The 14,519-nt window shown below is 44.1% G+C and overlaps 1 protein-coding gene across 1 annotated transcript in view; it reads left to right on the top strand.

Annotated features, from left to right (window-relative positions):
• The first annotated feature begins 5,898 nt into the window (after positions 1-5,898).
• The window catches only part of LOC107380406 (solute carrier organic anion transporter family member 1C1), a 57,448-nt gene continuing 48,827 nt past the window's right edge, over positions 5,899-14,519 (top strand). The window contains exons 1-2 of the mRNA XM_015951647.3: positions 5,899-6,379; positions 10,719-10,880. Coding sequence (XP_015807133.1) covers positions 10,725-10,880 — 156 coding nt within the window. The 5' untranslated portion in view covers positions 5,899-6,379; positions 10,719-10,724. The remainder of the gene's footprint in view (positions 6,380-10,718; positions 10,881-14,519) is intronic.

Here is a 14,519-nt window from a genome sequence, read left to right as displayed (position 1 = left end):
GTTGGTACAAAATTAATTTATGTCAGTGATTCAACTTAAAAGGTTAAACTAATATATGAGACAGACTCATGACATGCAAAGCCAGATTTTTCAAGCCTGTATTTGTTATAATTGTGGTGATTATGACATATGAACCCCCCACATTCAAAATCTCAGAAAGTTAGAATATTCTAGACTCAAAGTGTCACACGTTAATCAGCTAATTAATCCAAAGCTCTAGAAAAGGGTTACTGAGGCTTTGACTGGTCTCTCAGTCCAAGATGAATTACTGAAATAAATGAACTTTTGCATCATTTTGTAAATGTTTTTTAGACTGACCTGTACTCATACTGCAATTACATAAACAAATCAACCTGATCTCAAAAAGCTAAACTGAGAAAGTATACCTTAACCTCCCGAGACCCAGATTTGTATTTGGTGTGATTTAAAGAAAAAAGACATCTATGCAGGTTAGTCGACCCTCATAAACAAGTATAAAAATAAATAAAAATGTCAAATTTACTAAAGAAATCAATATCAAAATCAGGTGTCTCTAATCATAACAACAAAAAGGTATAAGATGAAGAGAATACATTTTTATAGTGCAATGATTTAATGTCCACATATGTGGATGCAGGTTCTCAGGAGGTCAGAGGGTTAGATTTAGTTATTTTACTATAATTATTATTATTTATATTGCAATGAAACTACACTAAATCTGAGACCATGGTCTGGATTCGGAAAAGGGTAGAATGCCTTCTCCGGGTCAGGGATGAGGTCCTGCCCCAAGTGGAGGAGTTTAAGTATCTCGGGGTCTTGTTCACGAGTGAGGGAAAACTGGAGCGTGAGATCAATAGGCGGATTGGTGCTGCATCTGCAGTGATGCGGGCGTTTTACCGGTCTGTCGTGGTGAAGAGAGAGCTGAGTCAGAAGGCGAAGCTCTCGATTTACCGGTCGATCTACATTCCTACCCTCACCAATAGACCCTTTTACTGTTTGTAAACAATATGACGTCAGCGAGAATGCGCGCGCAGCTTGGCAACAGAGAATGGCGTTGTTTCAGGCTTTATCAAGCTACGCTGCGGGGTTATCACCGGCAAATCTTGAATGTTATATTATTAAACTCACTTTAACGAATGGCAACAGACTCCCAGATCCCTGTGGCATTACGGAATGGGTGGAAGATGTAGGTGAGTGGCCCGATATCCATTGGCCCGATAGATATACGTTTTTAGTGGAGAGGCCCAGTAAGTACACACGTGAGACGCTACGGGCATACAAATCGTTAGATGCATACAACTATGTTGTCTGTGGCCACGTACAGAAAGTAAAATATCACGACATAGACTCTGAGTTTTGCGTCTTGAAGGCAGAAGTCCTTCCTAGCCAAAGACAAGGACACAAGACTGCTATGTACGAGGCTTGGGTCATAGTAAACAAACCAGAGAACTACGTCTTCACAGCCAACTGTACCTGCATGGCAGGGTGAGTATAGCATAGGTTTCTTTTTTTAGCGTGCTCAGAGTACAATCGTGTTAATTTTAGAGAAATACAGTTTATACTAATATGCAGTGGGAAAATACAGATGAATTAGAATGAAATGTTAATTTGAAGCATGAAATAAAGCGTATAAATTTGTTTAATTCTGTCATTTCGATGTTCCAGACTTGGGTCATGCTGCAGCCATGCAGCAGCAATTTTATTCATAGTTGAGCTTTGTGTTAGGATGGGAAAAACAGAAAAGTCTGCAGTTACCCTTTTGATGGCCTGCAGCCACAGACGCCTCCGATTGTGTTGAAATTGATGTGCTCCCTTCGGAATTCTGTAAAGTTTCAGTCCACTGCTTGAAGAGAAGCGATTCTGGCATCCATACACGAAACAACCCGACATTTTTATGTGCTCAGAACTTCAAAACAAAGGGTTTAAAACGCTGTTTTAGTATCGAGTGTGAATGAGGAAGCCTTCACTCTCGTTGCCAGGCTGCGCGCGCAACTTTTGATGACGTAGGTAGTAAAAGGGTCTATGGTCATGAGCTTTGGGTAGTGACTGAAAGAACGAGATCGCGGATACAAGTGGCCGAAATGAGTTTTTTCCGGAGTGGCTGGGCTCTCTCTTAGAGACAGGGTGAGAAGCTCGGTCATTCGGGAGGGGCTCGGAGTAGACCTGCTGCTCCTCCACATCGAGAGGAGCCAGTTGAGGTGGCTTGGGCATCTGGTCAGGATGCTTCCTGGACGCCTCCCTGGTGAGGTTTTCCGGGCACGTCCAACCGGGAGGAGACCTAAAGGTAGACCCAGGACACGGTGGAGGGACTATGTCTCTCACCTGGCAAGGGAAGGCCTTGGGATTCCCCCGGAGGAGCTGGCCCAAGTGGCTGGGGAGAGGGAAGACTGGGCCTCCCGTCTTAGGCTACTGCCCCAGCGACCCGACTCCGGATAAGCGGATGAAAATGGATGGATGGATGGATGGATGGATGGATGGATGGATGGATGGATGGATGGATGGATGCACTGAAACTGCCATGAAATGGTGACCCAAATGTGGGAGAGCAGGAACAGGAGGCAGACTAACAGCAAAAGAACTGTTAAACATAATTATTGGTAGGTAGGATACTAGAGCAGGAAGACAAGACGAGGATCTGACAAAGACAAGCACAAACCGAGGGTTTAAACAAATAAAGGTAATCAGGACTAAGGTGGGTAGGATAACAAGGGACAGTTGATTCCAGTAAACACTTAATGAGAGGAAACAGGATAACAAATCAGAGGGGAAAGGACCAGGGGGTCTCATTTATCAAACATTGCGTAGAATCCTTACTAAAACCGTACTTAGGCTCAGCAAAAAAAATGTACTTACGCCATGTGGGTTTGTGATCTATCAAACATGGAGTACGCACAGCTTCATGCAATCTCCACTTTATAAATCACAAACTACCTAGAAAGGTTCTCAGGTGTTTTTTGATCACATCCCGCCCTCAACACACCTTCCATAAATCGTCAATGCAAAGTGCTTTGTCGATCTTATATATATATATATATATATATATATATATATATATATATATATATATATATATATATATATATATATATATATATACATATATACATAAGCCAGCTCGTTGCAGCATTCCACCATTAACCATGGCGACCACAGATCAAGGAAGCGCAATTTGAAGCAGAAGTTGAGGTACTTGTGGGTGAGGTGCTTTTGCAAAACAAATAAGAGAAAATCCACGGAGTGGCACAGCGTTGCTGAAGCCGTCAATGTTGTGGGTTCTTCAGAGAGATCTTTGGTGGATATTAAATAAATGGTCCGATCTGAAGGTGGAGGCAATAAAAAAGATGTTTTATCACCGCCAGAGTGTGTCTGCCACTGGCAGACCCTAACCCTGAAAAGTTAGTGCACTGGGTTATATTTCTTACAGTTTTATCACAGTGCCCTCTTGAGCCTTAAAACACTGAACACTTTTTGGGGATTTTCTTAGTTTGTTTACATGCAGGAATAGCATGAAATGTTTACTCACTTATTTAAAAAAATAAACAAATTTTAGTTTGTTTGTAGATAATAATTATTAGACTCTATCAAGCAGTATGCTTGTTTGATAATTAGCCTTATTGTTTGTAGTGTAAAGAATACTAACATAAAATAACCAATAAGGTAATTTATCCATCTATCCATTACTGTCTACTTATCTGGGGCTGGGCCGGGTCGCTGGGAGCAGGGAGGCCCAGGCTTCCCTCTCCCCAGTTACGTTGGTCCAGCTACTCCAGGGGAATCTGGCCAGCCGAGAGACATCATCCCTCCCGCGTGTCCTGGGTCTTCCTTTATGTCTCCTCCCAGTTGGACGTACCCAGTAAACCTGACCAGGGAGGCGTCCAGGAGGCTTCCTAACCAGATGCGCGAGCCACCTTAACTGGCTCCTTTTGATGTGGAGGAGCAGTGAGTCTACTCCGAGCCCCTCCCAGTTGACTGAGCTCACCCATGAGAGCCCAGACACCCAGAGGAGGAAACTCATTTCAGCCTCTTGTATCCACAATCTCATTCTTTCGGTTACTACCCAAAGCTTGTGGCCATACGTGAGGGTTGGAACATTCTTTGAATGGTAAATTGAAAGCTTTACCCTCTGGCTCAGCTCTCTCTTCACCATAACAGACCGGTACAACGCCTGCATCACTGCAGACGCAGCACCAATCCGCCTGTCGATCTCACGCTCCATCTTTCCGGTGAACAAGACCCCGAGATACTAAAAATCCTCCACATGAGGCAGGACCTCATCCCTGACCTGCTATCTATGATAGTTTGGACAAATGTTAATTACACCAAATTAATCTAATTTGCAGAACATTTGGCTAATAATATAATAGCCTTTGTTAAAATCGCTGTATTTTAACCTATAGGATGGCAGGAATGATGAATGCATTTTTTCTAATTTGAATTAAAACTAGAGGCCTACAGAAAAATCAAAATGCATTTTAATCTTGAAGATCATATTTCAGTACACTATTTCCTCTAAGTCATCCGGGTCGTATTTGGGATCATTTATAAAGTCATTTCCTTTCAAGGACTCCTGTAACTCTATCCTCTCTGAATGAAACAGGATTTTGATGAAGTTTTCTTATCTGAATAGGGACCCAACATGTTTTAGTTAAGCTGTCTGCTGGAATTTTCTGGTTTCATTATCCAAATTTCAACACAAATAGATTAAATATCTTCATTTTGCTTCCAGACTTCAGATTTCAGTCTGTAGTGACACAGCGCTGATAAACTCAGTGTGTGATCTGTCTAATACAGATCAAAAGTAATCCCTTGGTAATCTTGTTTTCATTGATGCTGCCTTGTCTTTGAAGTGCTTCCTGTCTGATCGATTTTGCGTCAACCTTTGGAAATTACCAGGGAGTCAATAAAAATATTATGAGACATTATTTTTTATCAATTCATCCATCTTGTCCAGAGTGAACTAATAGAAAACAGAAAGTAGAATACATACTTTGACAGTCCTTTTGCCTTTGATTTTTATGATGTGTTAAGTTTCATTGACATGGACTTTGAACCAGCCAGAAGGCATGGATTGAGTTATCTGTTGTGTTGTGTTCAGTTATTGTGACCCACATAAACATACTCCAGGGCTCATTTTTCCTGTCTTCATCAGCTAGATTTCCTCCAACTCCATTTCACATTTTCCTTACTTTGACCACGATTGCGTCTCTGTAACTGTTTCTGGCAGTCACTGTTTACTCTTCATCTTCGGCTTCTTAACTCAAAATGTGTGGAAGAAACTGGGACTAAAATCTTGTGAGAAAAAGATGGACCATCAAAATCCCCAGCAGCGAAGTCAACACAATCAGCAGACTGTTAACGTTCCCTCTGTCCTAAAATCCTAAATCTATGACTAATCTACTTGTTTGCATGTCTAAATTTTGTATTGTTTTATGAAACAAATCCAAGAAAAAAAAAAGAGAGATTCCGTCCCCAACTTAGGATCATCCCTCCTTTATCCAGTCTAAAACCAGCTTGTTTCTGCTAAAAATCTTTAGGATTTTGCTTCCTGCATTTTTGATCTAACTCTATTCATCCAAACAATAGCGGCCAAAGAAATAAAGTGTTTCAAAAAGAAATAAAGAGCCATTTTATGGCTTTGACTGTATAAAGTTCTGTGCTTAAATACATGCATCAAAGCACTATATGTTGACAAAAGTTTTGTTTTTAGGTGATCTGGGTCACAGCGTCCTGCAAGAAAATCAAGTCAAGTCCCTCATTAATTAGCTATAATGAAAACTTCTGGACCAAACTGATTTATAACCGAAATAATTGATTATTTGAATTTACAGTGAATGGGTTTGGGGGATTCAAATGGCAGCACTTGGAGAACTATCTCGTGACACTTCTCTGAAAAGGGCACACATGCAACAAGATTTAGACTGAATGAAAACTGGTGGCGGGGTTGATGGGAGGAGAAAGAGCAGCGTGACAGAGATGCGGAGACTCGAATTTAAACACCCGCCTCTCGATGAAGGCTCTTTGCAGAAGCCTGCCTCCCTGCAGACTCAGTGACGGCTGCAGGAGTCTGACGGGGTCTCTCCTGAGAGCGCATCCTGCGGACCTTCTCTGTCCAAGCTGCGTCCAGCCCCTCCGGCTCAGAGCGCGCGGGGACATGAGTCACAAGACCAGCCTCTGTTGGATTCGCACGAGTCTGCCTGGCTGGGAATGAACTCTAGCAGCGTTCGTGATGAACAGCCGTCCTCATTTTCTTTCCACATGAGAAGTTTTAAAAGAAGCTGTCTGAGGGGAAACAACGCGCGCGTCCGATTGGTAGATAAACAATAATACAAATTAAATAAATAAATAAAAAATAAAAACCGCGCGGCTCCATCAACCCGACGTTGTTCCAGAGGAGGCTGAGGTGAGTGCTTTCACTTCTCCATCTTTACATCAGCGCGCAGGGGCAGGAGATCCGATTAAACATGACAACAGGCTTCTTTTTTCTTTTATGTGATAATCGGAGACCTGAATCAGATTATTTAAAAGATAAAAAAACATCTAAACGTGTAAGCAGCAGTTGGATCTTTAAGTTAAACTTTGTCACGCACCTGTGGGGCATCATTTTTCTCTCTTACGGTGTTTTTCCATAATATTCTTTATTAATCTAATACTTTATAAAGTTCAAGGCTTCTGTATCGTAACTTCACACAGTTATCCCACTTTTTAAACAGCTGGATTTCTGTCAGAAGGCCATTTGGGTGTAATAGAACATCGAAAAGCTTTATTTTACCTTTCAACTGTTGGTCAAGATGTCAAAGGCACCTGCAGGTGCAACATGGTTAATAAGCATCTGTGTGACATTTTCACGCGTGATTTAATCAGGTTTTTTTGTGTAAAAGTTGTATTTATTCATCTCTAAGGCATGAAAAGCCATTTTTGACATTTACATTTTATTAGAGATGCACCAAAGTTCAAGAGGTGATGAGAATTGACCAGTGTTACTTATCAGTAAAGCTTTAACTCAAATATATTTTTGATTTTCAGTCTTTGAATGCACCATTTCCAAGAATCATGCAGCATTTTTCTGCCTGTCATCATCGCTGAGTGCCAATTTTCATTATAAAAACGGGTCTTGGTGTGACCGTTTAAAAATGTTCCCCTAATTATTTTAGGATCTGAACCTCATAAACAAAAACTAAATAATTGTTTTTGAACATTTTTATTTCAACTTATAAAAATGTAAACATTTATAACTAGATAATTAAAAATAGATTACTAAGTAACAACAGATCTAAGGTGAACAGATTAAAGCAATACAATGCTTAAAGACAGTGTCCTCATATGTGAATGCAAAAGCTCCTAATGTAAAAAAAAAAATAAAAATAAATGAACTTCTTGTAAATCCCACTCCGTAATCTTGCTGTGATTACCTTTAATCAGCCTAATATTTAGTTGTTTTTTTGTTGTACTGGTAGACTAGCTACTTGATGAAGCCTCTCCTCTTCATTAGAATGAAGAGAGGCTTTCTGAATTTAATGAACGAGTGGTGCATGTTCAAAAAGTTCATTAAAAAGCTGACATAAGAGCACAACACATGCTGGTTCGAGTGGCACTTTTACATCTCATAAGTACCTTTTAAACCCCATTCTTCCATTACCTTAACTGCTTCCTTCTCAGTAGGGTCACATAGAGCTGGTGCTTATCTCCAGCAGTCATGGGGTGAGAGACGGGAACACCCTGGACCGGGCCACACAGGGACAAACATCCCTTCACACCCACATTCACAGCTAGAGACAGTTAAAAAATCTCCAAATGACCTAGCGTGCATGTTTTCTGGCTGTAGGAGGAAGCCATATCACCTGGTGAAAACCAACACATGCACGGGGAGAACATTCAAACTATAGAGTGAGATTTGTACTGGCAACCATCTTGCTGCAAGGCGACAGCAGCATGTGAGAGTAAGGAAGAAAATCCATGTAATCTTTGGTTGTGCACAAGAAAAAGATTATAACACTAAATAAAAGAAACCTTTTTGTGCTTCATATTGGTTTACACAAAGCTGCTGTTGGTCAAATTCCTTAGAAGTGGGTCAACCTGTTGCAGCTTTTGAGCCTCTTTGGTCGGTTGTGCATGTAAATGTAAACAAGATCACTCAGGGAAATTTGTAAATGTTACACGTGGCACCTATAGTGTCAGCATTGTTGCTCAGACACCAGCAGACAGTATTTTAATAACATTCGTTTCTGCTCGGTGAACATCAGTGTGCTACCTGGAGCAGCAACAGCCGCTGCTTTGCGTGACCACTAAAGGCTGCTGAGGAGGAAGAACTGAGAAATGAGAGCTATGTGAGGAGTTAGATGAAAAGGATTCATAGAGAGGAGAGAAAGGTCACCAACAGGGAAATGAAAGCGGAGGCATTAATATGAGTGTATGTATGCTGTCCGTCGCTTTTTATAAGCATTAAAATAATCTTACTTTGAGTAATTGTTCAAATTACTGTAATTCAGTTTCAAGTTCTCAATGTGTAGCATCACATCTGATCCACTCTGATGAGGTTTATGCAGTTTTCCCTCCATCCATCATCTTAGGGGCAGCAGTAGCTCAACAGGTAGAGCGGGTTGTCTAGTATTCGGTAGGTTGCAGGTTCGATCCCAGCTCTGGACAGAGAATTCTGCCGTTGTGTCCTTGGGCAAGACACTTAACCCACGTTGCCTGCTGGTGGTGGTCGGAGGGACCGGTGGTGCCTGTGCTCGGCAGCCTCGCCTCTGTCAGTGTGCCCCAGGGCAGCTGTGGCTACATCGTAGCTCATCACCACCAGTGTGTGAATGTGTGTGTGAATGGATGAATGATACACTGTAGTGTAAAGCACTTTGGAGTCCTTACTCTGAGAGGCGCTATACAAGTGCGGGTCATTCATTTAAACCCACTTCAGCCTCTCGAGGGTCGCAAGAACCTGGTGTCTATCTCCAGTGATCATTGGACAAGAGGGGAGGGACATCCTGGACAGGTCTCCAGTCCTTCACAGGGACACCTACATACTAACAACCAAGCACACACTTACTCACACTTGCTGATTTTTGGTCCGTGGAATGGACCGCTGCTGGCTGTGGCCCAGGTCAGAACCCGGCACCTTTCCTGGTTCTTTTCCTCCCAGGGGAGAATCGCTCAGAGAGCACTTGAAGCTACAGCACTCCCTTCAACATTACCACAGCTGAACTTTAGGGCTGGGACAGTAAAAAAAACTGTCACTTGACAGCATTGACCGTGTCACACTCCCCGACAGAGCCCTCTCCCTCCTGACCTCCCCCACCTGGCTCAGACTGAGGAAGGGTTGCACACTTCCTAGTCTGCACAAGACAGCAGATCTCTTTGCTTGGGGTACCATGGCAACCTTAATGCACCACCGGTGGTGAGGCAACATTGCTACCAACTGTAACACCATGCAGCTCCTAATGCAGCGATTTTCCTTCAGCTGTAATAAAATCTAATATTGTTGGTTATCTAATGATAAACCATAAAATTTCCCCTGTAAGAAGGAACCAGCTGATTGCATGGAGCCTTCAGCTCATCACATTTCACCATTCTGAGCAAACACAGTAAAACATTACGAAGGAGGGTGAGAAAAAAACTCCCTTTTAAAGGGAATTAACTTTTAAAAGCAGAATCAGAACTGGGCTCAGAATGGGAAGCATTTTGCCTCAACTGACTTGTGTCTGAGACGACAGGAATGTGAGATAATCATTTGGGTTGCGTCGGTTGTTATTTCTGTAGAAGATAAAGAAAATAAAATCAACAGCAGCAAAGTTAGAGGTGATAAAACCGGAGCGTGCTCAGCACACGTCAGACTTTCATTTCCCCCCGTTTGATTCAGCTGAGTGACGCTGACACTGATGCTGATGTCAGTGGAGCTTTATGCAGGGTGACAGGAGTGCTTTGCTGTGGCTCTGAAGCGCTGCATTAGTTATAGCAGAATCACCCGCTACAAATGTGTTTTCCAGCAGACTGATGTAAAATGGGTCATAGATAAAATATGGTAATTTTGTGCGGATTTGAAAAGTCCAGATAATAAGAAATGCATCCAAATTACCAAAACATTCTGCTTTTCTACAATTATATATATATTAATGCACTTTTTTAACCTAGTTATTTTATTTAACCAATTCCATTATTCCAAAAATATACTTATTCAGGTGGTGATGCAGAAACTAAGCACCGATCAGTCTTTTGACATACAGTGTTTAATATTTACATTTTTTTTACTGTTAACATTTCCAGTAGGAAGCCTTTTCACATTGCCCTGCAGAAACTGTCAACCAGAGCACCTCAAGTTCACCCTGTCAGTCCTGAAGCTAGTCAAATCTCCTCTGACATTGTTTATATTTGGCTTCAGTGCACTGAAGTTCTCAGGATGAAGATTATGGTTTTACCAGACTTCACAGCCCCAGTTTAAGCTTTAAGCTTCAGTTTAAGATCAGCGGGTCTCATGATCTCAGTTACTGCCCGAACAATGCTGGAAGGTATGCGGTTTGATTTGGAGGAATGTTCATCCCCAGGTGTTTGATAACATAGCTTAAAATAGTTGAAACAGAAACTTTTTTGTTCCTAAAGCGTGCACGTGTCAATGCAATGTTGACTTTCTTTTCCACTTGTGACCTAAGTCTGATGATGTTGACAATTTTTGCTCTACTGGATGCTTTCCTTTTTTCTCCCCTTTGCTGAGGATGAGAAGTGGGTCACATGCTTGAATTATCCATTTGCAGGGTTGCATGCCTCAAGTGCCAGCAAATTGCACTGAGCGGGAGCCCTCTGCTGTGGAGACGCAAGGCATATTCTGGAGGATGGACGACAGAGCTGAGGAAGACTGTTCGAGGGAGAATGGACGCGGTGACGGCATAAACAGCAAATCCTGCACCAGCCTGAGGGTACACCTTTTAATAATGTCTTTATGGATGCTTGGCTCACTGAGCAGCAGCTAACACCTTTGATGTGTGGATTTGCATGTTCTTGGAGAGTCACGTGTTCTTTCAGAATGGATGTGTTTGCACATTTAGAGGCCAGAACTTTGAAAAGCCTCATCAGAGCAACAGGAAGCGTCTTTCTAAGTGGAGAGCAGTGAGCAATTATTTAAATGTAGGTAAAGCAGGACATCAGAGAAAATTAGACGTTTCTGCTCATATGCAGGTCTGATGCTGTCATTTAAATACCCTAGATTGAAATTTGCCATCATTACTTTAACTAAACCAAAGAAGCACTAAGTAGCCTCAAAGTAATTCATCCATCCATTTTTGTCCATCAATCTGGGGTCGGGTCACAGGGGCAACATTCTAAGCAGAGAGGTCCATCTCCAGCCACATGGGACAGCTCCTCCAGGGGAATCCCAAGACATTCCCTGGCCAGCTGAGAGACATCGTCCCTCCAGTGTGTCCTGGATCTTCCTTTGGCACTCTTTCCAGTTGGCCTGAAAACTTCACCAGAGAGGAGGCATCCTTACCAAATGCCCGAGACACCTCAACTGGCTCCTCTTGATGTGGAGGAACAGCGGGTCTACTGCGAGGCCCTCCTGGACGGCTGAGCTTCTAGCCCTATTTTTAAGCACCTTGCAGAGAAAACTAATTTCTGACACTAGTATCTGTGATCTCCTTCCTTCGGTCACTACCCAACGCTCGTGACCATAGGTGAGGGTTGAAATGTAAATCAACCTGTAAATCGAGAGCTTTTCCTTCCAGCTCAGCTCTCTCTTCACCACGACAGATTGGTACAACGCCTGCATCATGCCATGCAGACGCAGCACCGATCCACCTGTCGATCTCGTGCCCCATCTTTCCCTCACTTGTGAACAAGACCCCAAGGTACTAAAACTCCTCCACTTGAGGCAGGACCTCATCGCTGACCTGAAAAAGGCATTCTACCCTATTCTAAACAAATTCAAGATCTAGCATTTTGTGAAAATCCCAGATGTTGAGAAATGATGGATGGAGTTGTAGCCATTTTGGTAAATTGTTGAAAATATGTGCAGTATTAGATCCCACACAGTCGAATGCTTGGATTATCAGTGCAATGACTCACAGCTAGCATATAAAATGTTAGCAAAATGTAAGTAAAATTGACTTCAGTTATGTTGGCTAAGATCCATTAGCTATGGTGGCCATCTTGAATTTGATCAACTCCAAAAGGGTGAAAATCCACTGGTGACTGGATCCTGGAAGCACATTACAGAAGTGTGTGTGTGTGTGTGTGTGTGTGTGTGGGGGGGGGGGGGGGGGGGGGGGGGGATTTGGGACATGTTGGATCTCCAGGAAAAGCTTTCACAGATGAATTAAGTGGAATCCTGTTGATGTCAGAAACATGCTGAGTAATTGGATTACTTATTTGATACACGTGAGTACCACTGTAACCTGGAGAAGTGGAATTCATCTTTTACATGACAAAGGTAAATGCTACATATTTGGATTTTCACTTTCTGCTGTTTTACTTCTGTTATGATTGTATTTTTTAAAATTATTATTTATTTTTTGCTTTCGGTTCATGTATTGTTGCACATCTTTAATCAGGTTTGCTTACCCCTGCACATCTTTACTATATAACCCACCTGTCCTGTGTCTGACATGGCCAAAATATACCGACGATCTCTTGTCAAATTCTGATTGTCTTTTTTCTTCTTCTTTTTCTGGTTCACATCATGCCTGAGATTTCTTTTGCTCTTTGCCTTGAATTTGGGTTCACCTACATTTCGAGACCAAAGTGCATTTTCTTCATTTACCTGGACAGGGAATAGCACCACATTCCCAAAAGGAAATCTGCAGTGATATGATGTTTTTGTTATGGTTTACTGGGAAATCCTTTGGCCTATTTTAATTGAATAATATGTCTAACCACTTTGGACTAATTCAATTTCTCAAGGATGGTTGGAGGAACAAATAATAGTGTTGACTTGCCTCCCACATGTTCTATTTCGTCTAGTCTTAGCCCTTAAGCGAGCTGCTATTGGAAGGGTGATTTCAGCATCAGCCAATCATGAAGAGCTTAAATGTACGCCCACCACGTGGGCACCCCTTGTGGGTTATATAAGTGGAGCGACTCCACTGTTCGCCTCCGTTTTCTCTTCACGCCAAGCTTAAGAGCTTCTTTTAAGAGCAATTATACAAGAAAAATCTACTCACCGACCATGTCCAGCGACGCCAGGACCTGCCTGGCCTGCCAGACGGGCTCCATCTCCAGCGGCGACCTGCACGCCAAGTGTGAGGTCTGTCTCGGGGCTCACCACGCTGGCCTGGCCTTGACCCCCAGGCCTCGTGCCCGTTTTGTACCGCTCTGCCAGTGGCTGAAAAGGTCCGCCGGGTCGAGTACTTCACCCCCTCCACCGACGAGGAAATTCCGGTGGCTGGCACGTACTCGCTGGACAAGGCGTTACGGTTCTTCAACGTCGGCCAGGAGCCGGCTGGCTCCTACCGATTGGACGATGTCATCGACAGCGAGGAGTATGACGAAGATGGCTTCCATAGCCCTTCCCTCCTGTACAACACGGAGGTCGACTACGAGGCTGGCTGCCATAGCCCTTTTTCCCTCCAGTACAACACGGAGGTCGACGAGCCTCGTGAGGAGCACGAAGAGGCTGGCTGCTGCAGCCATTATTCCCTCCTGTACAACACGGAGGTCGACGAGCCTCGCTCAGCGGGTCCTTCTGCCCCAGTGGTTTCTCGCTCCTCCCTGCCAGCAGTTAGAGCACTGCTCCAGGAGCTGCCCGCCATCATCTCCGCGGCTGCGACCCGCAGGTGGCTAGCCGTTCCAGAACCGGCTCCCCTGAGGCGGATGAATTGGCGGGAATTTTTGGGGCAACACAGACGCGCTGTCCAGACCTCGTCTGGCCGCACTTCCCCGCTGCCATGAGCTGCTGGTCCGCCGCCTTCTCCGAGCCTGCCAGGCTCGAGGCGCCAATTTCCAGTGTGGCGTCAAGAACCACCTCACTGGACCGCGAGCAGTTCCCACTAAGCATGACCAGCTGCTGAGGCGGCTCGCCGATCGCGCACACCAGTGCGCCTTCCAGACCGGCGCTGCAGGAAATAGCATCTCCTTCTCGCCTTTGGCGTTTCCAAAATGGTGGAGGAGCTTGACTCTCCTGTCGAGTCAAAAACCATCATTACTAAAACTGCTGATGCCATCCTCAATCTGTGCGCTGCTGTACTCACCGGTTCTGCTCGCATTGCTGCCTGGCAGACCCTTATCCAGCGGCCTTGTGGCTCATGGCCCTGCCCTCCATTCCTGAACACCTGCACAGAGAGATGCTGGAAGGCCACATCACCTCTGACGTTCTGTTTGGTCCCCATCTTACGAGCATCATCTAGAGGGCTCAGCAGCTGAACTTTCAGCCACGGTGCGAGACCTGGTCCACTCTCGGTCAGCCTGCACTCCGGCCGTTCCCCCAGAGGATGGGACGAACGGCGCGGAAACTCCATGCGCCCAGCTGCACGGCCCGCCCCGCGGAGCCGGCCTCCCGCTGAGGCGGGACCAGGGAGTTGGCGGCCAACGGTTCCGAACGAGCCAGCAGACACAGCCTTGGCAGT

Source organism: Nothobranchius furzeri, chromosome 13 (assembly GCF_043380555.1).
Source record: "Nothobranchius furzeri strain GRZ-AD chromosome 13, NfurGRZ-RIMD1, whole genome shotgun sequence".
Taxonomy (NCBI): domain Eukaryota; kingdom Metazoa; phylum Chordata; class Actinopteri; order Cyprinodontiformes; family Nothobranchiidae; genus Nothobranchius; species Nothobranchius furzeri.
The sequence above is the reverse complement of the archived record's forward strand: the minus strand, read 5'-3'. Positions and strand labels throughout refer to the sequence as shown.